Source organism: Bos indicus, chromosome X (assembly GCF_029378745.1).
Source record: "Bos indicus isolate NIAB-ARS_2022 breed Sahiwal x Tharparkar chromosome X, NIAB-ARS_B.indTharparkar_mat_pri_1.0, whole genome shotgun sequence".
NCBI lineage: Eukaryota > Metazoa > Chordata > Mammalia > Artiodactyla > Bovidae > Bos > Bos indicus.
In genome coordinates, this window is record NC_091789.1 from 120031196 (window position 1) to 120057925 (window position 26730).

Sequence of the window (26730 nt, forward strand, 5' to 3'; positions counted from 1 at the left end):
AATGTTCATTGCAGCACTGTTTATAATAGCCAAGACATGGAAGCAACCTAGATGTCCATCAGCGGATGAATGGATAGGAAAGCTGTGGTACATATACACAATGGAGTATTACTCAGCCATTAAAAAGAATACATTTGAATCAGTTCTAATGAGGTGGATGAAACTGGAGCCTATTGTACAGAGTGAAGTAAGCCAGAAGGAAAAACATAAATACAGTATACTAACGCATATATATGGAATTTAGAAAGATGGTAACAATAACCTGGTGTACGAGACAGCTAAAGAGACACTGATGTATAGAACAGTCTTATGGACTCTGTGGGAGAGGGAGAGGGTGGAAGATTTGGGAGAATGGCAATGAAACATATAAAATATCATGTAGGAAACGAGTTGCCAGTCCAGGTTCGATGCATGATGCTGGATGCTTGGGGCTGGTGCACTGGGACGGCCCAGAGGGATGGTATGGGGAGGGAGGAGGGAGGAGGGTTCGGGATGGGGAGCGCATGTATACCTGTGGAGGATTCATTTTGATATTTGGCAAAACTAATACAATTATGTAAAGTTTAAAAATAAAATAAAATTGGAAGAAAAAAAAAAAAAAAAAAAGTAAAGAGAAGATGAATTTTTTCCTCTTAGAAAATGAATTTTATCAACGTATAGTTGATTTACAATGTTGTGTCAATTTATACTGTATAACAAAGTGACTCAGTTATACATAAATATATATAGTTTTTCATATTCTTTTCTATTATGGTTTATTACAGGATAGTGAATATAGTTCTCTGTGCTAAATAGTAGGGCTTTATTGTTTACCCATTTATAGTTTGCATCTTCAAATCCCAAACTCCCAATCAACCCCTCCCCTTCCCCTACCCCTTGACAACCACAAGTTGATCTTCTATGTCTGTTAGTCTGTTTTTGTTTCATGGATAATTTCATTTATATCATATTTTACATCCCACACATAAGTGATATCATATGGTATTTGTCTTTCTCTCTCTGACTTACTTCACTTAGTATAGTAGTCTCTAGGTCCATCCATGTTGCTGCAAATGGCATTGTTTCATTCTTTTTAATGGCTGAGTAATATTCCATTAGGTCTTCCCAGGTGGAAGGGTTCCTTTTTCTCCATACCCTCTCCAGCATTTATTGATGATGGCTGTTCTAACTAGTGTGAGGTGATACCTCATTCTAGTTTTTGAATTAAGAGAAAATGAACTTTAAAAATTATAAACCAATCAGCTTGATGTTGACAAGCAATGAAATGCTAGAAAATGACATTTAAGTGATAAATATAATGGGTATTTAGAAGAATATGCTCCTGAGAGTCATCATGATAGCCTCACAATCTGTCAGGTCACATTCACATTTTTATTATGGCTACTCAATGATTAGATGAAAGGACTGTTATAGCCAGTGTATTTTATGATTTTACACCACATTTTCCAAATTCTTTTTTGAGGACTTTGGGAACCAGATAAAGAACAGTGGGTTGGGTAATAAGGTGAATATGCAGCTGATAAAGACATCCAAAGAATGTCAATTGGTATATCAGGGTCTCCTTGAACCTGTATTTTAAGTAGCTATGCCTTTGCACATGGCTATTTCCTCTTCCCTCAACTTTTCTTTCACAGACTCAGCCTTCTGTCTGAAGACTTTGGTTAGCCAATTTTACCCATGCATCACTACCTCTGTGAACTGTCCTTTGGCTGTATTCAGTGAGCACATCTTTCTACCAGCACTTATCTAACTGAATTGTGATTGTTTGTTTATACATGTCTCCTGCTCTAGCCTATGAATGCCAAGAAGATAAGAACCACTTTGATCCATTGTGGTCTCCTTACTACCTAATATGGGCTTCCCTGGTAGCTTAGATGGTAAAGAATCCACCTGCAATGCAGGAGACCTGGGTTAGATCCCTGGATTGGGAAGATCTCCTAGAGAAGGGAACAGCTGTACATTGCAGTATTCTGGCCTGGAGAATTTCCTCAACAGAGGAGCCTGGCAGGCTACAGTCCATGGGGTTGCAAAGAGTCGGACACGAGTGAGGCACTTTCACTTACTACCTAATATAACTAAATCCACAATAGGTACTCAATTATTGATGGAATAATTGTAGATAATAGCTATATTGATTAATAAATTTGAAATTGACAGAAGTTATGAATACTTTATATGATAAATATATCAAAAGTTGAATAGATTTAAATGAGTTAGATCATTTCTAATTACAAGATGAAATATAAAAGCATGTTTAAATAATACATAAATCTTATATTTAAACGTAGTAATCAATTTGAAAACATAGGAGGAAAGAGACCTTAATTAATATCAGGTTGTGTTTAAAAACCCTTGGGTTTTTATTAATTCACCAAGTTCACTATGAACAAAAAGTTTGATGGCATGAACAAAACTAGAATGTTACCACAGTTCTATAGGGCATAAACAGAGGACAAAGGGATGTGAACATCACAGTTAGTTCTGAATATAGTGTTTTTTGTTAGTTTTTATTGTTGGAGTATAGTTGCTTTACAATATTGTGTCAGTTTCTGCTGTACAGCAAGCAGAGTGAATCAGCTGTATGTATACACATATCACCTCTTTTTTGGATTTCCTTCCCATTTAGGACATCACAGAGCATTGAGCATTGAGGGCTTCCCTGGTGGCTCAGCTGGTAAAGAATCCGCCTGCAATGTGGGAGACCTGGGTTTGATCTCTGGGTTGGGAAGATCCCCTGGAGAAGGGAAAGGCTACCCACTCCAGTATTCTGGCCTGGAGAATTCCGTGGACTGTATAGTCCACAGGGTCACAAAGAGTCAGACACGACTAAGTGACTTTCACTTTTTCAGAGCATTGAGTAGAGTTCCCTGTGCTATACAGTAGGTTCTCATTAGTTGGATATCACATTTTAAATGGATCTTATTTCTTAAAGTGTCACCAGAATAGCCAAGGGTCTGTCTGTAGGCTATATTATATCAGGATTAAAAAATAGAGGTAAATAGAGGTATTTAGATTTAGCTTACAGAGAAGTCATCTTAAACAGAATACAATAGGGGACTTCAAATATTTGGAAGGTTAGGAGAAATGAGTTTTATACATTTTGGTTGTTTTTTTTCTTTTTTTAAATTATTGTTCCTCACTTTATTTTTTTCCTGTTTTGCCTTAAGAACAGATTCAAGTACATATGCAGAAGCTACAAGAAAGCAAATTTCAAGTAAATATTAAAGAAAATTTTGTAACTGAGCTACCAAAACACAGAATCTACCACCTTAAAAAGCAATCAACTCCTTCTAGAGTAGATACTCAAGGCTGAAATGACTGTCTCACCCCTAAAGGCAATTTCCATACTGGATGAGAAGATGTAATTCATTAACCTCTAAGGTCACTTCTGAAGCTCATGTTTTGATATTTTCAGAATTAATCAGAAAGGACTGACAGCATGACCTGAATCTGTCCTATATTTATATAAACATCCTATGTAAGACACCTCATTTTCTGTCCAACTGTATACATTTTTGAATGTTAAATTTGACTTTAAGGCAAATACTTAAAAAAAAAACACTTTAAAAATCAACTGTTTTAAAGAATAATTTACACAGAATAAACTGCATCCATTTCAAGTGTACAATTTACTGATTTTTGACAGGTATATACCCATGAAATTACTGTTACAGTCAGAGTACAAAATATTTTCATCCTCCCCAAAGCCTCCTTGTGTTCCTCTGCAGGCCACTCCTCATCCTTGGCCCCAGGCAATCACTGATCTGCTTTCTGTCACTATAAATTAGTTTTCATTTTTGAGTATTTTCTATAAATAGAATTATATAGTATTTTTGTGTGGCTCATTTCTTACACTCAGCATAATGACTTTGAATGTCAGTAGTTTGAAAGTCACTAGTTCATTTCTTTTTGATTATGGAGTACTTTTTACTGTATGAATATATCATATTTTGTTTATCAGTTCATCCGTTGGTGGACATTTGAGTTGTTTCCAGTTTGGGGATATTATGAATAAAGCTGCTAAAACCTGTATACTTGTTCTACTACCTAGCCTTAGAAATCTTAATTTTAAGATGCACACAATGAAAATAACTCCATGGCTTATGTGTGTATGTATTTAATGAATTCATGCCAAGTGAACAAGCACCTATACAACAAGTACCAAGGATAAATTGAGCAGCTATCAGCTGAGTTCTGTGAGAAAGCCTCACTTTCTAACATTCTTTCTAGGGAGTAGATGTGTATCAGTTATCTTTTGCTGCATAACAAACTACTCCAAAACTTAATGGATTAACACAGAGGTCAGCAAACATTTCTATAAGGACCAGGTAGTAAACATTTCAAGCTTTGCGAGCTACATATGGGCACTGTTGCATATTATATACTTTTTTAAACTCTTTGAAACTTTAAAAATACATTTTTACTGAGTGTCAGTTCAGTTCAGTTCAGTCGCTCAGTCGTGTCCGACTCTTTGTGATCCCATGAATCGCAGCACAGCAGGCCTCCCTGTCCATCACCAACTCCCGGAGTTCACTCAGACTCACGTCCATCGAGTCAGTGATGCCATCTAGCCATCTCATCCTCTTTCGTCCCCTTTTCCTCCTGCCCCCAATCCCTCCCAGCATCAGAGTCTTTTCCAATGAGTCAACTCTTCGCATGAGGTGGCCAAAGTACCAGAGTTTCAGCTTTAGCATCATTCCTTCCAAAGAACATCCAGGACTGATCTCCTTCAGAATGGACTGGTTGGATCTCCTTGCAGTCCAAGGGACTCTCAAGGGTCTTCTTCAACACCACAGTTCAAAAGCATCAATTCTTCAGTGCTCAGCTTTCTTCACAGTCCAACTCTCACATCCATACATGACCACTGGAAAAACATAGCCTTGACTAGACGGACCTTTGTTGACAAAGTAATGTCTCTGCTTTTGAATATGCTATCTAGGTTGGTCATAACTTTCCTTCCAAGGAGTAAGCTTCTTTTTATTTCATGGCTGCAGTCACCATCTGCAATGATTTTGGAGCCCAAAAAAATAAAGTCTGACACTGTTTCCACTGTTTCCCCATCTATTTCCCATGAAGTGATGGAACCAGATGCCATAATCTTCGTTTTCAGAATGTTGAGCTTTAAGCCATCTCTTTCACTCTCCTCTTTCACTTTCATCAAGAGGCTTTTTAGTTCCTCTTCACTGTATGCCATAAGGGTGGTGTCATTTGCAGGCCACAAACCAGATTTGGTCTATGAGCCATAGTTTGTAGATCCCTTTGGTTTCCCTAATGGCTCAGTGGGTAAAGAATCTGCCTGCATTGCAGGAGACACAGGAGACAGGACTTCAATCCCTGAGTCGATAAGATCCCCTGGAGAAGGAAATGGCAACACACTCCAGTATTCTTGCCTGGAGAATTCCACGGACCGAGGAGCCTGGTGGGCTACAGTCCATGGGGTCGCAAAGAGTCAGATATGAGTGAGTGACTTAACACAATGACTACTTATTCAGCTTACTATTTGGTAGATGGCCTGGGCTGTATGGGTGCTCTGAACCAGCTACTATAGTGGTCCCCTGTTATCCATGGCAGATATATTACAAGACATCCAGTAGATGCCTGAGATCACGGATAGTACCAAACTTTATATATGGTATGTTTCTGCCAGTGCATACCTATGACAAATTTTAATGTATAAATTAGGCACAGTAAGAGATCAACAACAATAGTAATGAAGTTGAGCAGTTATAACAATATACTTTAATAAAAGCTGAGTGTGGTCTCTTTCTTTCACAAAATCATTTTACACATTTAATACCTTTGCCATCTTAACTAAGCTCTTACCATGCACTGTGGCCCTATCTTGTGCAGTTTGAGGTGCAGTAGCAAAAGCAGCGGAAAAGGAAATGGCAACCCACTCCAGTGTTCTTGCCTGGAGAATCCCATGGACAGAGAAGCCTGGTAGGCTGCAGTCCATGGGGTTGCACAGAGTCGGAAGTGACTTGGCAGCAGCAGCAGCAGCAAAAGCAGCACACATGTCTTTTTTCTTCTTCACAATTTCATCGATAGAAGATTGGTTCTTACTGTAGTTCTTAGCAACATCAGCCTATCATTTTCTTCTTTCCTTATGAAGTCAAGAACTTTTACCTTTGCACTTGAACATCTATGACTTCTCTTCTGGATATCTCAGTTACCACCATCACTACTCTTGCACTTTGGGGCCATTATTAAAGAAAATAAGGGTGACTTGAATACAAGTTATGCAGTATTGCACCAGTCAATCTGATAACCCACATGGTGCTGTTAAGTGTCTAAAGGGCAGGATATGCTGGACAAAGGGATCATCCTAGGTGAGACTGATGGCATAAGGTTTTCTCATGCTACTTAGAATGGCATGCAATTTAAACCTTAAGAGTTGATGATTTCTGGAATTTTCCATTTAATATTTTCAGACTGCAGCTGAGCATAGGTGACTGAAATCATGGAAAGCCAAACTGTGCAGGAGGGGTGGGGGGGATTGTTGTATTCTTTTCTGGGCCTGCTTAATGCACCTGTGGTCAGCTAGCAGGCTGGATGAGCTATTGTGTCATGATTCTCACGTCAACTGGTTGACAGGTCCCTTAGGAGCAGATGCAACTAGGTCTGTGAGTCTCATCATCCAACAGCCTAGCCCAGGCTTCTTTACGTGGAGACTGGTCAAGTCTGTGCTTGTGTCACATTCGGTATTGTCTATTGGCCAAAGCAAGTCACATCCTAGAGTCATTCCAGATACAAGGCATGGAGAGACTCTTCCTTCTGATGGAAGGAAATACACTGTTGCTGCTAAGTCGCTTCAGTCATGTCTGACTCTGTGCGACCCCATAAACAGCAACCCACCAGGCTCCACCATCCCTGAGATTCTCCAGGCAAGAACACTGGAGTGGGTTGCCATTTCCTTCTCCAATGCATGAACGTGAAAAGTGAAAGTGAAGTCGCTCAGTCATGTTCGACTCTTAGCAACCCCATGGACTGCAGCCTACCAGGCTCCTCCATCCTTGGGATTTTCCAGGCTAGAGTATTGGAGTGGGGTGCCATTGCCTTCTCCAAAATACACTGCAAGAGTGGGGAACGAGGGAGGGGGCCAGAAATTGTGTCCATTTTGCAATGTATCACAAGATACTTGGAGAAAAGTTATCAGCATGCTTTGTAGACTTGAAAGGACTCTGAATCGAGGTATGTGTAAAACAGGATGTGCTATGATAATTCCTGCTTTGTGAGTGATCTTTGGTGAGCTAGGCAGTTGATTTGTAGCTTCATAGCCAATGGTGGAAATACAGTATCCATAGTCGAGTGATTTTAAAATACAGTATATGAAATAGAGGTAAGAAATATAGTCGATTAACCACTTAACTGCAGGGAATTTAATGAATGATGCTGTGACTAAATTCTGAAGAAAGGATATGACTTCCTTTCTCATTCTCTTAGCTGGCCACTTTTTTGAAAAGAATTTTATTCTAAATGCTGTTACTGTTTTCACTCTTAATACACATTATATCCCCATAGGCACAGGGCTTCCCAGGTGGCACTAGTGGTAAAGATCCCACCTGCCAATGCAAGAGACATGAGAGACACGAGTTTGATCCCTGGGTTGGGAAAATCCCCTGGAGGAGGGCATGGCAAACCGCTCCAGTATTCTTGCCTGTGAAATCTCATGAACAGAGGAGCCTGGCAGGCATAGGCTCACAAAGAGTCAGACATGACTGAAGTGAGTTAGCATGCACACACGTATACAGAAGTGAAAATATGTATACGTAAGTGTACACATGAGTAAGCTGTACATGTGAATCTCATATAATGCTATAAACCAATATAACCTCAAAAAATTCCAAAAAGAAAGAATGTTTCTACAGTCATAGAAGAATTTCTCTGCTTTTGGTCATTTTGTATAAGCATAATCCTTGCCAGTCTTCATAAACACTAATGCAGGTAAGTTTCTCCAAGCCCTTCATAGGATGAATTTATAGGTATTAAATATTAAGTAGAATGGACATGAGTTTGAGTAGGCTCTGGGAGTTGGTAATGGACAGGGAAGCCTGGCTGCAGTCTATGGGGTCACAAAGAGTCGGACATGACTGAGTGACTGAACTGAACTGAAGTGGAATGGGAACCATTCAGTCCTAAAATGTTACCATGCTGTCAAGCACACACTTGCCAATTTGTTGGCCTTGACCTGGGCATGTTAGTAGCAAGGGCTCCACTGTAGGATGAGCACAGAAGGCTTATTTCTCAGTTTATGTTTTGAAGTGTGTTGCTCAGACAGGCGACATACAGTTGTATATAGTAGTGCAAGCTACCTGTTACTCCCCTTAACAATACTTTTTAGCAGCAGTGGTTTTTTCCTCCCCCTTCTGCAATGTGACAATATCACTGTGGCATTCGGAATAACAAGAAAAGGCTGAGTGATTCTGAGTATACTTTCAAATAGCCGTGCAGACGAACAGCTGATAGAGAAGACACTCCCTGAAACTTGCAGCATGTTCTCAGCCCCTGCAGTGTCTCGTGGGGCTCGACCTTCAGACTTGATGAATGCCTGGCCAGCTTGTTCCCACTCCTGCATCTCTTAATTCCCCTCCAGTCTCTCATAATGCTCCAGCCCTTACTGGGGAATAAAACTACAAACTGTTGGCCCCTTGCTTCCTTCCAAATCTCAGTCAAGAGGAATTCTATTTATGCATGATTGTCCAATAAGCATACAGTCCATCCACTTCTCTGTGCAGTAGAGGTTTCTAGCTTTCACCTTATTTGCCCAATCCCCAGAAAAAATTAAATTTTATGTAGCATTCCAGGGCAAACACACGTATCTCTATCTGTAAGTATTTCTTTGTCTATTGTGTGTTTATACAATGGAAGGAAGCGTTTCACAAAGCGTGACTTATCCTTGCTATCTAATTCATTCTGATATTTCCTATTCTTTTCTATTTCATTAAAAACAACATTAGTGGTGAGCTACTATGTAGATTTCATGACCTATTAACAGTTCATGACCTCTAGTATGGGAGAACACTGTACCATATTTTATCCATCCCACAGGCCTGGTCATAGAAAGCTACATTCTTGGATCAGTTTGCCTTGATCCCCATAAGGTTACGTCTGCAAAGACAACTACTGAAAGGGATTTTGTTGAAAATTGACATCATGCAGTGACTCCCATCTGAAAATCCAGGCAGTGATTTTATTTAGATCTAAGAGCAGAATTTAGATTTTATTTTGTTTCACTTAAAGAATTGTGTTCTTTTCCCCTTATCAATAATCCAAATAATAAAATCCATCATATTTCCTTTTATATTTATTCTTTTGTTTGGTATCCAGGAAGACCACAGTAAAATTATATCCCCTTTAAAATTTATTGAAATATATTGTTATATCAAAAAAGGCTTACTCTTAAATAAACACAGAATTTTCACAGTGTGAACACACCCATGTAACTAGCATCCAGATCCAGAAACAGAATATTACAGCCCCCAGAAGCTCCACTGTGCTCCCTTCTAATCTTTACCCACTCTCCGAGAGTAACTAGTGTCATGACACTGAGCAGCATAAATTCATTTGACCTGGTTTTGTACTTTATATAAATGGAATATTGCAGCATGTACTCTCTTATATATATCTGGCTTTTTAAAATTTTTAATTGGAGGCTAATTACTTTATAATATTGTGGTGGTTTTTGCCATACATTCACATGAATCAGCCATAGGTGTACATGTGTTCCCCATCCTGACCCTCCCTCCCACCTCCCTCCCCATCCCATCCCTCAGGGTCATCCCAGTGCACCAGCATTGAGTGCCCTGTCTCATGCATCGAACCTAGACTGGTAATCTATTTCACATATGATAATATACATGTTTCAATGCTATTCTCTCAAATAATCCCACCATCTCCGTCTCCCACAGAGTCCAAAAGTCTGTTCTTTACATCTGTGTCTCTTTTGCTGTCTTTCATATAGGGTCATTGTTACTATGTTTCTAAATTCCATATATATGTGTTAATATACTGTATTGGTGTTTTTCTTTCTGACTTATTTCACTCTGTATAACAGGCTCCAGTTTCATCCACCTCATTAATACTGATTCAAATGCATTCTTTTTAATAGCTGAGTAATATTCCATTGTGTATATGTACCACAGCTTTATTATCCATTCTTCTGACGATGGACATCTAGGTTGCTTCCTTGTCCTGGCTATTGTAAACAGTGCTGCGATGAACATTGGGGTACATGTGTCTCTTTCAATTCTGGTTTCCTCAGTGTGTATGCCCAGGAGTGGGATTTTTGGGTTGTATGGCAGTTCTATTTCCAGTTTTTCAAAGAATCTCCACACTGTTCTCCACAGTGGCTGTACTAGTTTGCATTCCCACCAACAGTGTAAGAGGGTTCCCTTTTCTCCACACCCTCTCCAGCATTTATTGTTTGTAGACTTTTTGATAGCAGCCATTCTGACTGGCGTGAAATGGTACCTCATTGTGGTTTTGATTTGCATTTCTCTGATGAGTGATATTGAGCATCTTTTCATGTGTTTTTTAGCCACCTGTATATCTTCTTTGGAGAAATGTCTGTTTAGTTCTTTGGCCCATTTTTTGATTGGGTCACTTATTTTTCTGGAATTGAGCTGCAGGAGTTGCTTGTATATTTTTGAGATTAATTCTTTGTCAGTTGCTTCATTTGCTATTATTTTGTCCCATTCTGAAGGCTGTCTTTTCACCTTGCTTATAGTTTCCTTCTTTGTGCAAAAGCTTTTAAATTTAATTAGGTCCCATTTGTTTATTTTTGCTTTTATTTCCATTACTCTGGGAGGTGGGTCATAGAGGATCCTGCTGTGATTTATGTCAGAGAGTGTTTTGCCTATGTTTTCTTCTAGGAGTTATGTAGTTTCTGGTCTTACATTTAGATCTTAATCCATTTTGAATTTATTTTTGTGTATGGTGTTAGAAAATGTTCTAGTTTCATTCTTTTACAAGTGGTTGAGCAGTTTTCCCAGCACCACTTGTTAAAGAGATTGTCTTTTCTCCATTGTATATTCTTGACTCCTTTGTCAAAGATAAGGTATCCATAGGTGTGTGGATTTATCTCTGGGCTTTCTATTTTGTTCCATTGATCTATATTTCTGTCTTTGTGCCAGTACCATACTGTCTTGATGACTGTGGCTTTGTAGTAGAGACTGAAGTCAGGCAGGTTGATTCCTCCACTTCCATTCTTCTTTCTCAAGGTTGCTTTGGCTATTCGAGGTTTTTTTGTCTTTCCATACAAATTGTGAAATTATTTGTTCTAATTCTCTGAAAAATACTTTTGGTAGCTTGATAGGGATTGTATTGAATCTATAGTTTGCTTTGGGTAGTTTACTCGTTTTCATTAATTGATTCTTCCGATCCATGAACATGGTATATTTCTCCATCTATTTGTGTCATCTTTTTCTTTCATCAGTGTTTTATAGTTTTTGATATATAGGTCTTTTGTTTCTTTAGGTAGATTTATTCCTAAGTATTTGATTCTTTTCATTGCAATGGTAAATGGAATTGTTTCCTTAATTTCTCTTTCTATTTTCTCATTGTTAGTATATAGGAATGCAAGGGATTTCTGTGTGCTACTTTTATATCCTGCAACTTTACTATATTCATTGATTAGCTCTAGTAATTTTCTGGTGGTGTCTTCAGGATTTTCTATGTAGAGGATCATGTCATCTGAAAACAGTGAGAGTTTTACTTCTTTTCCAATCTGGATTCCTTTTATTTCTTTTTCTTCTCTGATTGCTGTGGCTAAAACTTCCAAAACTATGTTGAATAGTAGTGGTGCGAATGGGCATCCTTGTCTTGTTCCTGACGTTAGGGGAAATGCTTTCAATTTTTCACCATTGAGGGTAATGTTTGCTGTGGGTTTATCATATATGGCTTTTATTATGTTGACATATGTTCCTTCTACGCCTGCTTTCTGGAGGGATTTTATCATAAATGGATGTTGAATTTTGTCAAAGGCTTTCTCTGCATCTATTGAGATAATCATATGGTTTTTATCTTTCAATTTGTTAATGTGGTGTATCACATTGATTGATTTGTGAATATTGAAGAATCCTTGCATCCCTGGGATAAAGCCCACTTGGTCATGATGTATGATCTTTTTAATATGTTGTTGGATTCTGTTTGCTATAATTTTGTTAAGGATTTTTGCATCTATGTTCATCAGTAATATTGGCCTATAGTTTACTTTTTTTGCAGCATCTTTGTCTGGTTTTGGTATTAGGATGATGGTGGCGTCATAGAATGAGTTTGGCAGTTTACCTTCCTCTGCAATTTTCTGGAAGAGTTTGAGCAGGATAGGTGTTAGCTCTTCTCTAAATTTTTTGTAGAATTCACCTGTGAAGTCATCTGGTCCTGGGCTTTTGTTTGTTGGAAGATTTCTGATTACAGTTTTGATTTCTGTGCTTGTTATAGGTCTGTTAAGATTTTCTATTTCTTCCTGGTCCAGTTTTGGAAAGTTATACTTTTCTAAGAATTTGTCCATTTCTTCCAAGTTGTCCATTTTATTGGCATATAGTTGCTGATAGTAGTCTCTTATGATTCTTTGTATTTCTGTGTTGTCTGTTGTGATTTCTCAATTTTAATTGCTAATTTTGTTGATTTCATTCTTCTCCCTTTGTTTCTTGATGAGTCTGGCTAATGGTTTGTCTATTTTATTTATCTTTTCAAAGAACCAGCTTTTAACTTTGTTGATTTTGGCTATGGTCTCCTTTGTTTCTTTTGCATTTATTTCTGCCATAATTTTTATGATTTCTTTCCTTCTACTAACCCTGGGGTGCTTCATTTCTTCTTTTTCTAGTTGCTTTAGGTGTAGAGTTAGGTTATTTATTTGATTTTTCTCCTTTTTCTTGAGGTAGGCTTGTACTGCTATGAACCTTCCCCTTAGCACTGCTTTTATTGAATCCCATAGGTTTGGGGTTGTTGTGTTTTCATTTTCATTCGTTTCTATGCATATTTTGATTTCTTCTGTGATTTGTTGGTTATTCAGAAGTGTGTTGTTTAGCCTCCATATGTTTGTATTTTTAATAATTTTTTTTCCTGTAGTTGGCATCTAATCTTACAGCATTGTGATCAGAAAAGATGCTTGAGATGATTTCAAAATTTTTTTAATTTACCAAAGCTAGATTTATGGCCCTGGATGTGATCTATCCTGGAGAAGTTTCCATGTGCACTTGAGAAAAAGGTGAAAATCACTGTTTTAGGGTGAAATGTCCTATAGATATCAATTAGATCTAACTGATCCATTGTATCATTTAAAGTTTGTGTTTCCTTGTTCATTTTCTTTTTAGTTGATCTATCCATAGGTGTGAGTGGGGTATTAAATTCTCCCACTATTATTGTGTTACTGTTAGTTTCCCTTTTCATATTTGTTAGCATTTGCCTTACATATTGCCGTGCTCCTATGTTGGGTGCATATATATTTATAATTGTTATATCTTCTTCTTGGATTGATCCTTTGATTATTATGTAGTGTCCTTCTTTGTCTCTTTTCACAGCCTTTATTTCAAAGTCTATTTTATCTGATATGAGTATTGCTATACTTACTTTCTTCTGGTCTCTATTTGCATGAAATATCTTTTTCCAGCCCTTCACTTTCAGTCTGTTTGTGTCCCTAGGTTTGAGGTGGGTCTCTTGTAGACAGCATATATATGGGTCTTGTTTTTGTATCCATTCAGCCAGTCTTTGTCTTTTGGTTGGGGCATTCAACCCATTTACGTTTAGGATGATTATTGCTAAGTATGATCCCTTTGCCATTTACTTTGTTGTTTTGGGTTCGAGTTTATATACCTCTTCTGTGTTTCCTGTCTAGAGAAGATCCTTTAGCATTTGTTGGAGAGCTGGTTTGGTGGTGCTGAATTCTCTGAGTAGTTTTGCTTGTCTGTAAAGCTTTCTATTTCGCCTTCATATTTGATTGAGATCCTTGCTGGGTACAGTAATCTGGGTTGTAGGTTTTTCTCTTTCATCACTTTAAGTATGTCCTACCATTCCCTTCTGGCTTGAAGAGTTTCTATTTAAAGATCAGCTGTTATCCTTATGGGGATCCCCTTGTGGGTTATTTGTTGTTTTTCCCTTGCTTCTTTTAATATTTGTTCTTTGTGTTTGATTTTTGTTAATTTGATTAATATGTGTCCTGGCGTGTTTTTCCTTGGGTTTATCCTATTTGGGACTCTCTGGGTTTCTTGGACATAGGTGGATATTTCCTTCCCCATTTTAGGGAAGTTTTCAACTATTATTTCCTCAAGTATTTTTTCATGCCCTTTCTTTTTGTCTACTTCTTCTGGGACTCCTATGATTCGAATGTTGGGGCTTGCACTTCCCAGGTCTGTGCCACTCAGGTTCAGGTTCATGGGTACTCCACAAAGGCACAGACTCAGTTGGGCTTGCATTTTGTGCCCTTCCCATGTCCAAGCAGCTCAGGCAACTAGATGCTTGGCAAGCACACTCTCCCCAGGTGCAGTGTGTCTTATCACCTCCCTGGTCTCAGCCACTTCGTTTCCTGTGTGTGCAGTGGGAGCACCATCTCATTTGTGCCATGCATCTCCTCTGGGGAGCTGATCTCTGGGTGCAGCCCTCCTGGTGGATGTCAACCATCCAGGATTCCAGGAAGACTTGGTTAGCAATTGGGAGCCTGCTCACAATTTGGTAGGGGATGCTGTCTCTGGGGCCGAGTTTGCCTCTTGCCTTTCAGCTCTGGCCATCGCCCACCTGCCTGTCTGCCTCCAGTCAGGGGTGGGCCAGCCCACAGCCAGCTAGCTCTCCTCTGGTATTTGTTCATTCCCTTGTTCTATGAGTGGGCCCAGCAGTGACTTAGGTTGGAGCTTTTCCTGGGAAAGTTCTTTCTCTCTCTCTCTTTCCTCTTTTTTTTTTTCCCCGGTATGGCTATCCCAGGGTTTGGGTTGCTGTCTCAAGGTAGCTCCCTCAGATTGCCCTCAGGGCATTCAGGCCCCATCCTTACCCTAAGCAATGCAGCCCATGCCTCCCTGTTCAGCCCCCACTTGCTGGTGGTGGATGCGAGCATCTGGGCTACTTCTCCACTGGGAATTGCAGTTAGGTGCATAATCTGTGGGTTTTATTTATTTATTTTTTCCTCCAGGTTATGTTGCCCTCTAAGATTCCAAAACTCCCCACAGACCCCCAGTTAGAGGGTTTCCTGGTATTTGGAAACTTCTCCTCTTTTATGACTCCCTCCCCGGGACAGGTCTCTGTCCTTAACTCTTTTGTGTCTCTTTTTATCTTTTATATTTTGTCCTACCTCTTTTCAAAGACAATGGGCTGTCTTTCTGGGTGCCTGGTATCCTCCGCTAGTGTTCAGAAGTTGTTTTGTGGTATTTGCTCAGCGTTCAAATGATCTTTTGATGAATTTGTGGGGGAGAAAGTGGTCGCCCCATCCTATTCCTCTGCCATCTTAAGACGGCCCCCACTCCATATCTGGCTTTTTAAGCTTTGAATTCATCCCTGTCGTATCAAGTTGTTTGTTCTCATTGCTGTATAATATTCCATTGTGTAAATGTGCTAAATGTTACAATCTACTGTTGATGGCCATATGACACCAAAAAGAAATATCATAAACATCCTAAAATGTGTCTTCTGGTGAACATATGTATATATCCATTTCAGAAATATATCAAGAAGTGAAGTTTCTGAGCCATAGCAAATGTATATGTTCAGCTTTTATACAGTCTGCCAAACAGTTTTCCAATGTGGTTATTATACCAACTTAAATTCCTATCAGCAAAGCATGAGAGTTCTAGTTCCTTCATATACTTTCCAACAGTTTATGTTGTTTGTTTCTCATTTTGGCTGGTGTACATAACTAAATTTACTAGGTATACCAAACTGTGTGGTATTCAAATTTGGTTTGTAACTTTTCCTCCCTTCTTCATATTTCATTCTATTTCCTTAACCCTGAATTTTATCTGTTAATTTTTGAAATTTATGCAGTCTCAGAAGTTGCCCTAGAGGCTCTGTGGAACAATGTGAAGTGCAAATACACATATAGTATAAACACAAATCTGAATCCGCAGCTAATGATGTCATTATCAAAAATCCTAGTCTTCCTTCCCCTCCAGTCCTCACCTCCAATTAGTTGAAAAGCAGCATTGATTCTGTCCCGTAATCTGTCTTGAATTCAACCTTCCCACCAATTTCCAGTGGCATTTTGTTAGTTTAGGCCTTTATCATCTCATAACTGGACTATTGTTAAGAGTCTCTATAGCATATATTTGCATTCTAATCCACACCCTCTTTTCCAGGCTTATTTCTTCCCACCCCAAATTTAATTCTGTTCAAAGAGAAGAATATTCAAAAGTACATGCTAAGTGCTCAGTCACTTCAGTTGTGTCTGACTCTTTGTGACCCCATGGGCTATATATAGCCTGCCAGGCTCCTCTGTCCAAGGTGATGCCAACTTTTTCTTTTCTAGCCAACACATGAGAAGAAGCTTCTAAGGGATGCGAGTAACTTCAAGCTGTAAGGACCTAGATTTCCACACTACAAGCTTGACAGTAAATCAAGTTTGTGATTTCATATTCTAATGGGATGGTTGGTATTTTCTGTGTGTTAGCCTTCTTGAGACATAAAATCCAATATTGGCCCAATACTTTTTTGTATTCCATAAAAGCATAATTGATTTCATAACACAGCAATACATTAACTTTTCCCCAAAAGTCTATGCCTTAATAAATTATTAATATGAGAGATTAGCTCACAATCAACTTAAGAAACTTACATTAGCTCTTCTTACGCTAACAGAAACATGCATGAAGCCTGATGGTATAAGCCTGATTAGCTCTTAATTGAAATGTATGTCCCCTAATCCCAAGAGGTCAAACTAACCACCTCTCTCTTTTGGCTTTTTTCCCCTCCATTTCTATATTTATAACCTGTCTGATATTGGACTTAATCATATATGAATCTATCTCAACTAGATTGTAAGCTCCTTTAGGTCAGTGTCATGTTTGAGTCCTTCTGGTGAGAGGAACCTGATTACAATGTTGAAATATTGAAATATTTCCAAGTCCATCCTCCAGACACTTTCCAGGTGTTACTAATGATAATGAAAAATGAGAAGAGTTTGACTGATAAGCAAAGACATATGTAAGTGCTCCATAAATATACCACAATTGCAGTCATTTAAAGAAATGAATATATGGGAATATTTAGCAGCAACTTAGTCTAGCTATGAGACATGAAAAAGACTCCTTGGGAATTTGTGAATTAGTTAAAATTCTTTGCATTCATATTTCACTTTTACCTTCAAAAAGTGTCTGGACAAAACTAGAGCTGAAGTATAAGATTCAGCCCTTGGTAAATCATTACTTGGTTAAATTCGTTTTTAACCTCCATTTCCCTTTCTTGTGGGGAATTCCTCCCACAACCTGGCTAATCAAGGCCTGCACTCAGAGTCCTTCTCTACCAGAGGGTAAGGAATCTTTCTCTCCTGCTGTCCCCCATGAAACCAACATTCACTTGTTCTTTGGGGTTCTGCTGTCTGCCAATAGGAATGTGAATACATCTTTTAACATGTGTGAATAGTCTTGCTATTTTAGCCTCAGCCCCCCAAAATAAGACCTTTTGATGTGAACTTTACTCTTATCTTAGGCTGATGGTTAGTGATTTATTTCCCCCCCTCCTCAAAAAAAAATATTATTTTACCCATTTGTTTCCCTCTTAAATGTAAAAAAACAAAAGAAAGAAAGGGTCCCTTTGAAACTTGCTAAAGAGAAAAGACTAGAACTCTTAGATCTCTCCTTTTTCTTCATACAACAGTCTAAAAACGAAAAGTTAAAATGACAGTGCTTAATTTATTTCATGCTGTATTCCTAACAGTATTCCTGAACTTCTTGGGTTTCCTTTAAGAAATATGGCTTCCCTGGTGGCTCAGATGGTAAAGAATCTGCCTGCAGTATGGGAGACCCGGGTATGATCCCTGGGTCAGGAAGATCCCCTGGAGAAGGGAATGGCAACCCACTCCAGTGTTCTTGCCTGGAGAATCCCATGGATAGAGGAGCCTGGCAAGCTACAGTTCATGGGGTCGCAAAGAGTTGGACACGACTGAGCACTTTCACTTTAGGAAATATACCTACCCAACCGGCTACTTGGCATGAACAGAGTATCCTCCAGCCGTCCAATCGCTTTCATAGTCAATATGTGATTTGACCCTTACTCTGGCCTCCTCATTGGAAAAGACTCTGATGCTGGGAGGCATTGGGGGCAGGAGGAGAAGGGGACGACAGAGGATGAGATGGCTGGATGGCATCACTGACTTGATGGACGTGAGTCTCAGTGAACTCCGGGAGTTGGTTATGGACAGGGAGGCCTGGCCTGCTGCGATTCATGGGGTCGCAAAGAGTCGGACACGACTGAGCGACTGATCTGATCTGATCTGATCTGGCCTCCTACAATAGTGTCTGAATTTTACCACCAGAGCTCCAGAGGTGTTAAGTAACTGGTCTCAAAGAGTTAAGTGACTGGCCTCTAGGGGCAGAATTGGTCTAGAGCTCTGCCTTGCTCTGGTTAATGCTTCTGCTAGAATGTGGAGCTACGCTGGCTGAAGATTAAGAAGCTGCTTTTGATTCTGGTAGATATTCATCTCAAAGGAAAAAAAAAAAAAAAAAAAACCCTAGTGTCTTCATAGGGTAGCATTTGAATATTAAATTTTCCTTATCTGTTTCAACTTAAGAGGACTCCCTTGTACACTTAATTGACTGGTAATTCCTTTGTTTACTACCCCCCCCACCCCACTCCCAATCTTAGGATCTCAAGAACCAAGTCAGAAGTATTAAAAATGGTTACATTAGGATTTAACTTTTTTTTTTTTTTTAATGAAGTTCGACTATTTCAGAAAGGGGTAATTTAGGCAGGAATGTATGTAGAATTTCGCATTTTAATTAAAAAGCCTCAAAATGAAATGAACCTCTGACAGTAACAGATGACTACCTCTAAAAGCTGCCTTACTATCTGATGTATGTTCAGTATTTTCTTATGGATAATAAGTCCTACGACTTGTTTCAAGAAAAGTGACAAGACTAAAACAATTAAAAAAAGACAAAGCTGCTCTTTTTTAATCATATGCTCATAAATAAAACTGGGTTCTGAATTATTGCCACAGAAGCAACTGACAAAGTATAAGTAAATCACTCTAAAAACTCAAGCTGTTCTTGCTTTATTTTTTTTTTTTTTGAACGTTCAAACCAAATCTCTAACTGAGTCCAGTGATGAATTTCCTTTGACAAATAAATATTTGCAAAGTATGAAATATAGACTTTGTGTGCTTCCTAAGGCCAAAGCATAGTGTTTAAACTAAAATTTAATATTTTTCTCTCTCCTCAACTACACCAAAATAAGAATATAACTTAAAAATAATTCTCTCTTGTAGCAGGCTGTCCATTAATCATGCTTTAGATAATATTGGCTTTGCGAGTATTCAGGTAGAAATAAAAACTGTAATTTCTAGATTGATCAGAAAACCTGAGAGTATTTATGGATTGGAAGAAAACAATAAAATCTGGCAAAATGGGATTTTCTGTAACCCCCATTATGAAGTGACGAAAGGTACATCTTTCAATAGCCTCCCACTTTCCTAGGAGAATTCTTCATGTGGTGAATGGTTTGATTGGGTAGATCAAAGAGTTAATCTACTTGTGATTTGAGAAAAGACTTCCTTTTTTTTTTTTTTTTTGGTTAGGGTGGTGTGTGGGAGGAAGGTAGGAAGAAGCCCCAGAATGAATTCACTAATTGGGGTTTTCACCTGCTGTGAGTCTAATCGAATACAAAGCCTTATTTGTAGCTGAAGAGGAAGGCAGATTTTGCAGAGTGTCAGAATTTCTGCCTAGTTTTGAAATTCCTGTTATTTGGCACTGCCATTTGGGAAAGGCAGACTAATAGTTACAGCTTTGAGCTGTCCTTAAGGTGGACCAGGAATGCAGATCTGCCTGAACCACCTTAACTAGCATCCACATTGAGCCATTGAGCTGGAGGTGGTGTGCTCCCTATACGGGGGTAGCTCTGTAGTTGGCAGGCTAATAGGTACACAGCCGAATTCTTTGCCGGGGAGGAACTGCTGGGCCTGTGAGGTTAATGGAGTGTGGCTTGATTTTAGTGAAGATGCTAAACTTCACATCTTTTCTAGATGTTCAGTCTTATATAGGTGGCTCGGTGAAGCTTTGAAAAATCTTATTAGAAGAATACTGTATGAGAGAGAAGCCCAGTGCGACTTCCTCTGGAGCCTGTGTGCTGAAATCTCTGGTTCACATGGTAGCTGGCTCGGAGAACTTTGCTCACTCTGGCTTACTCTGCCTCCCTGCAGGGGAAGAGCCTGGAAAAATAGGCTTTTGTGTGGGTGTGAAGTACGCTGTGTCTGAATGTGGAGGTCCCTTCATTTACCAGTTAATGCGAACTGACTGGATATGCTGATATCCCCAAGATGCGGGGTTTCAGATTGATCGAAAGGGATTTTTACACATATTTTAATTAGCACACCATTGTATTTGCCCTAACAATGACTCACCATCACTGGAAGCATTTGTTAGACATCTGATTCACTGTTCATGGCTAATACTTGTACTGTGCAAAGAGAAACATGAGATCCTTATGTGTTTACTGGATAGATAGCCAAATGTTGAAATTTTACTATAAACTGTGTATTAGGTTTAATTGAAGCAATACCTATATTCCAAATGAATTTTTATAAAATGGTACAGGTTATATACTTAAGATTGAGCTTTCCAAGTGGTGCTAGTGCTAAAGAACACGCCTGCCAATGCAAGAGACTTTAAGAGAGGTGGGTTCGATACCTTGGGTTGGGAAGATCCCCTGGAGGAGGGCACGGCAACCCACTGCAGTATTCTTGCCTGGAGAATCCCATGGACAGAGGAGCCTGGCAGGCTACAGTCCATGGGGTGGCAAAGAGTCGGGGACATGACTGAAGTGATTTAGCATGCACTCATACTGAAGATTAGTGAAGGAACAAAATGCAGTTTGGATGGAGACTCATGGAGCCAGAAGGAAGCTGGACCCTAGCAGGTGGTGAAGTCCTTCAGGGCCATACAGCAGGCAAGCCCCCACTGCAGACCATTCCCTGTCTTTTCCTTTCCCTTGCTGATCCTCATTTTACCCTGGTAAAGTCAGGCTAACATTGAAACCATAAGCAGCTCAGAAGAAAAGGGATGTGTTGGTGAAAGATAGGAACAGCCTGGCCTCCACCCTTGAATCTTCACACACACACACAGACAGACAGACAGACAGACACACACACACACCTAAATAGAATCATCCAAACCCATGCCATGCATTACTGCCATGTCCAAAGGATAGCTCTATTCCTGCCATCTTCCCTCTGAGTTCCAGACTCGGGTGTCCGCCTGCCTTTCACATCACACCGCCACCTCTGAGTCATCAGGCTCAAGACTGAACTCATCATCTCTCCCTGACCCTCTTCTGCCTAGATCTGTCCCCCTCTGGCTGAAAGTGCTGGCTTGGTGAGTGTTACTCACCCAATCTTGGGAGTCACCCTAGAACAATAATCCTCAAATCATACTCCACCTTGGCGGCATGTCAGAATCACCTGGAGAGCCTTAAAAGTCCCAGTGCCCAAGGCCAATTAAATCACAACCTCAGGGTGGTAAGACCCAGGCATCTGAATTTTTTAGCATTCCCCACGTGATTCCAGTGGCAGCCAGGCTTGAGGACCATGGCCCTAGATCTTCCTTCTAGCTCATGTATACATCCAATCAGTCAAAGCTCCTGTAGTTTGAATACTGCTGTATTATTTCCCCACTCTCTCTGCTGCTGTCATTGTTCAGATCCTCCTCATGCTGGAGTCAACTTGTATCTGGTGTCCTAGTTCCAGACTCTTCTGATCCAGTCCTGCACCACTGCCAGAGTGATTTTTCTGAAAGACGAATCTGACAGCGCCACACTCATGCTTAAATTCCTTCCTTATAAAGCTCACCTGTACCTTTTAGCATGCAGGTCAAACTTTGGATCAGCACACCAGGTCCTTCCCAATGTGCCCACCTCTCTAATCCCTACCTTGACACTCTCCCAGAGATCGAGGAGAGCCCTAAAGCCCTGAGAAAGAATCATCTATTTCTTGTCTATTTCTTGCTGTGATCACCATTTATAATTACTGACTTGCTTTTATCCCTAGTAGGCCAGAATCTCCTTCGGGGCCTACAGAGGAGGCTTCTACAAATATCTATCCAGTGACCAAGTTTAATCTCCTTTTCACCTCTAACTGGTGGAGTTAACTTTCTCCTTAATCAGTGGTCCCTACTCAGCAACCAGCCAAGTACCCCAGAGGGTGACTTTGACTGGGTGGGTCCCTGTTTGATCTGGGTCCTGGGAGGAAAAAGAGATCATACACTCAAAAGTGGTACTTGAAGAAAGTGTGGTGAAAGACTACTAAAACCTGATCACTGCAGGAGAAAGAACAAGGGTGAGAGGAGGGAATGGTTTAAGGTACTTGAAGCATGCTGATGCTATAGAAATGACTACGCAGCGAGACTCATGGCCAAGCATAAAGAAACTTGGCCACTGGCAGGCTCAAGACCAACAGGAGGGAGGTTGGGGAATAAATACCCCGACATCTCTCTCCTCCTACCCTTTCATCTCCTGCTATAGGCCTTTCATCACTGTTTCCCATTGGCTGAAAGTGAAAGAAAGCCAAAGGGTAAGAGAGCCTGATTGATGCCATCCACAGAGGTCCAACCCCCTGGGCCACAGAGCAGGGTGGAAAAGGGCATAGAACAGAGCTGGAAGAGAGAATGGGGAGATACCCAGTATAGTCCCTTTGATCAGAGAGGTCCTCCTTTTCTAAGTACCAACAACGTTTAAGTGATTCAAAGACGAGTTTGGTGTATGGAAAAATGTACTAGGTGGCCTTCCTAGACCTTATCCTATTTAATTCCTTCCTTACCTCTGTTTCTAGCAAATTGACTCTCCTCTGCTGCCAGCCAGCAGTGGGATCGCTCATGAGCACACAAGAAAACATACAGATCTTCCTCCACAGTAGGAGAAGCCACTTCTCTGCACGGCAGCCTGACAGAGTGGCTAATTACATGGGCCTTTAAGCCAGACTCCCTAGTTCCAATCTTTGCACGGCCACATTCCAGCCATGGTACTAGGGACCAGCAGCTTGTGGTAGGTTTTAAAGGCAGGATTTAAACTTAAGTTGCTTTATGGTCTGTGGTTCACATCAGAACAGTAATAATGAGGAGGAAGAGGAGAGCTACTATAAGCAAGCAATTAATGTTTTATCATACATGGCATCACTATATAATTGATATATGAAATGAAGATATATAAATTATATTCTTTTCTTAACGGCTTTCCCTAATAAGCAAAATTGATATTCTAACTGAAATAAATAACAAAACAGTTGCTGTGATGCCCTTTTCATTTCTTAATAATGCTTTCTGTATTTAGTTTTGAAAACAACATCGAGATTTGGGACAAAGCCTTCAAAGGGCCTATAACGCCAGTCTAAAAAAGAACCTAAAGATGTATTTTTGAGGATTGCCATCTGTCAAATGTAAGAGAAAATTTGAATAGTAATTTCTAATTTTCCTTTTTTTCCCCAATGAATTGTTTCGAGTAGTTTTCTAGCTGGACACTGAGAAAGTAGACTTGAGCATTGATTTAAGAGAAACATAGCAGAATCCCCAAATCTTAAGCAGGTAATTTAAAAGTGTAAAACAAACTAGAAAGGAAGAGAAAGACAGTTTTTCCTAATATTTACAAATGTCCATGCTGGAATGTTTGCATCTTTTCACTGGAATACATATAAACAATATTTAAGTCACCACTTGCTACATTGACACAGAGGTGACATCACTGATTAACTGCAAAGGCCACCCTTTTCCCCAAAGATAGGGGCAGACCTAGAATCTCCAGTGAGACCAAGGGACAGCCTCACGCAAAGCCAGTCCTGGTGTGCACTCTGCCCCACCAGACCTAATAGCAGCTGAGTCCACAATTCACTGGCTCAAAATAACTAAAAGATAGCAGTAATGTCTCAGTGTATCAGGTCCAACGCCAGAAGTGCCCTGTGTGTGTGCTCAGTTGTGTCTGACTCTTTGTGACGCCATAGACTATAGCCCATGAGGCTCCTCTGTCCATGGAATTCTCCAGACAAGAATACTGGAGTGGGTTGCCATTTCCTCCTCCAGGGAATCTGCCCTACCTAGGGATCGAACCTGCAGCTCCTGTGGTGCCTGCATTGGCACATGGATTCTTTAGCACTGAACCACCTGGGAAGCCCCAAGAAGTGCTCTATTTGTTTTAAAATAGCAACACCAATCAGACCTGCATGCACGGTGTCTTCCCTATAAAGTTTACATTTGTATGTGGTTTGTCAAGGGTAATGAAGAAACTTCACACTCCCTTTACCTTTGGTTCATGCACATTATTTTTGCCTCTTTTGCTGCGATATAGCAGATAGGAAAAGGAGATTGATAGCTAGAATCCTTTCACCTCAAACATTCTGGCCTAGAAGGGGTGAAGAGGAAATGTTGAGAGAGAGGACATTTAAAAAGAAAAAGAGGAACTCTTTAAACTGTAAGCTGAAGAATGAATCAACCAGAACAGAGAGTGAAAACGAAATGGTTGAAAGATGATAAAAAGAAAAGCAGGCCAACAAAATAAATGGACAAACAGGGACAATGAAACCACTAAGGAAGTTTATCTGAAAATACCCTTTGGACTCTTTAATCAAAGATATTATGTGAAGGTTGAGAAAAATTCTTGTGCTCATGAAGGCTTTCTTCTCTTCAGAATATTTCCAAGCTTGTCACAATTTTGCATAGTTAACCTGTGTCGTCATATTGCAAACTCTGCAATTAGAAGTATTTGAACTACCAGGCCCTGTAACTTTTCCAATAGAACGTTCCATTGGAAATGGTTTCCTTTTAGATTTCTTTGAAGAATACTAAAAGACCACACCATTGGTGGTGGTTTTTATTTAGAGTCTATACCACTGGTTCTCAAAGTTCACTGTGCTTGGAGTTTCTGATTCAGTAGCTCTCTCTGGGCTGGAGCCCAGGGAATTTTCATTTCTAAGTTCCCAGGCGATGCTGCTGGTCCTGGGACTACAGGATGAGAACGACTGCTCTCACAAATACACAGACAAATGCTTCCTTAAAACCTATTTAGCCCAGGATGAGCGAAACTAGAATATCATGTCCTTACAGCTCCATCAGTTTAATCTTTGATTGGTGGGGGGAGGAAGAATTATGCTCGTGAATTTTTTCTCTTTCACTCTTTAAAAAGCCAACTCTTGAGCCCACACACTTAATTATCTGCGATGAGGTCATTTGCACCTAGGTCATTTATTTAGGCAACAAGTTGTCTCGCTGGAGGATTTAAGGGGGTGCTGGTAGGGCAATGTGTGGCTTCCAGGTTCCGGGCACTACCTTAAATCTCCTGCTCCGTCTTTCTTTTGCTTTTCTCTTTTTCCTTTCCGTTTTGAAAGCCCCGACTGCCGGTCTCCCAGAGTCCGGGTTCCCAGGGCGCTAGGTAGGGGCGGAGCCCGGCCCAGCCCCGCCCCGTCTGCCTGCAGCGCCCCCTCCCGCGCGCCGCCCGCCCGCCTGCTAGCCCGCGCCGGCTCCTCCGCAGTGCTTTCAGCTTCGAGCCTGGGCGGCGGCGGCGGCAGCAGCGACGGCGGCGCTCGACTTTCGGGGAGCCCGGCGGCTCTGGGAAGCTCACTTCTCTGCTCACGCCCTCCCCTGACCGCGGAGCCCTAGCAGCCATGAGGGAACAGCTCAAAGGGTAAGTGCACCGCGCCGCCCTCAGATCGCCGCAGTCCGTGCACTTGTGGCGCGAGCAGGGTGCTAGTAGAGGCGGCCAAAACTTGGACTCGCGTGGCGGCTCGACCCCGGGCTCTAGACGGCCGGCCATCAGGGCAAGGTCCCCCCGCGGGTTCCCGCGGCGCCGCAGCAGGTGCGCCCCCGGGGCTCCCCCCCCCCGGCTCGCTGGGAGCCCCTTCCCCCGACTTTGGGACGAGCTTGGAGAGAAAAGGCTGATGTCTCGCAGTACCCGGAGGGGACAGAACGTTCCCCACGCGGGGATTGGAGCTGCGGGAGCTTTTTGCTCCTTTCCAGGCTGTCTGTGTGGACGCGAGCCAGCCAGGCTTCCTAAACTGTCTCCAGACCTCGCAGAAGGAAGGGGCGCGCCAGGCTCTACCTTCCATTGCGCTGCAAGTGCCAAAAGGTCAACTTTCTGCCTGATTTCTTCCAAGGATTCCAACTGACATTTACCTCGTTGCATTTTCTAAAGTGTTCGTCCCATGCCCCAAGACTTGGAGAAATCAGGAAAGAAAGAAAAGGCAAGGAGAGCCTAAAAATCAAGGATTTGACATAGAGGATTCAGGGTGGTTTTTTTTTTTTTTTTTCCTTTGCCCTCTGGGGTTGAATGTGGAGTCATTTCTGAGTGTCCTTCTCACGTTTCTCCAGGTGTCTGTGCCGGTCTTTAAGCAAAGTTTGTCATTCTCGGTCGAATCATGACAATGAAAAGGGCAGGACACTTTATCTCCATTCAATTTGAAATTAAGTTTGAAGCTTGAATTGAAAGGGTTTGGTTGCCCAAGAGAGACATATTATTAATTATAAAATACTTTAACGTGGAAAAAAAATTCATCCAATGTAAGTGATGTACTGAAGTCTTTAAGTGAAATAAACATATGTGGCCAACAAGTTCTTCTTGGTCTCT

At 40.7% G+C, this 26730-nt stretch overlaps 1 protein-coding gene across 12 annotated transcripts in view; it reads left to right on the forward strand.

Annotated features, from left to right (window-relative positions):
• The window catches only part of DMD (dystrophin), a 2362639-nt gene that overhangs the window by 2175925 nt on the left and 159984 nt on the right, over positions 1 to 26730 (forward strand). For 2 of the 12 annotated variants that reach the window (XM_070783468.1, XM_070783469.1), the window contains exon 1: positions 25629 to 25791. The exons of the other annotated variants lie outside the window; for them this stretch is intronic. In XM_070783468.1, the coding sequence (XP_070639569.1) occupies positions 25772 to 25791 (20 nt within the window). In that variant the 5' untranslated portion in view covers positions 25629 to 25771. Of the gene's footprint in view, positions 1 to 25628; positions 25792 to 26730 lie in introns of those variants that run through there. 12 annotated transcript variants of the gene reach the window in all.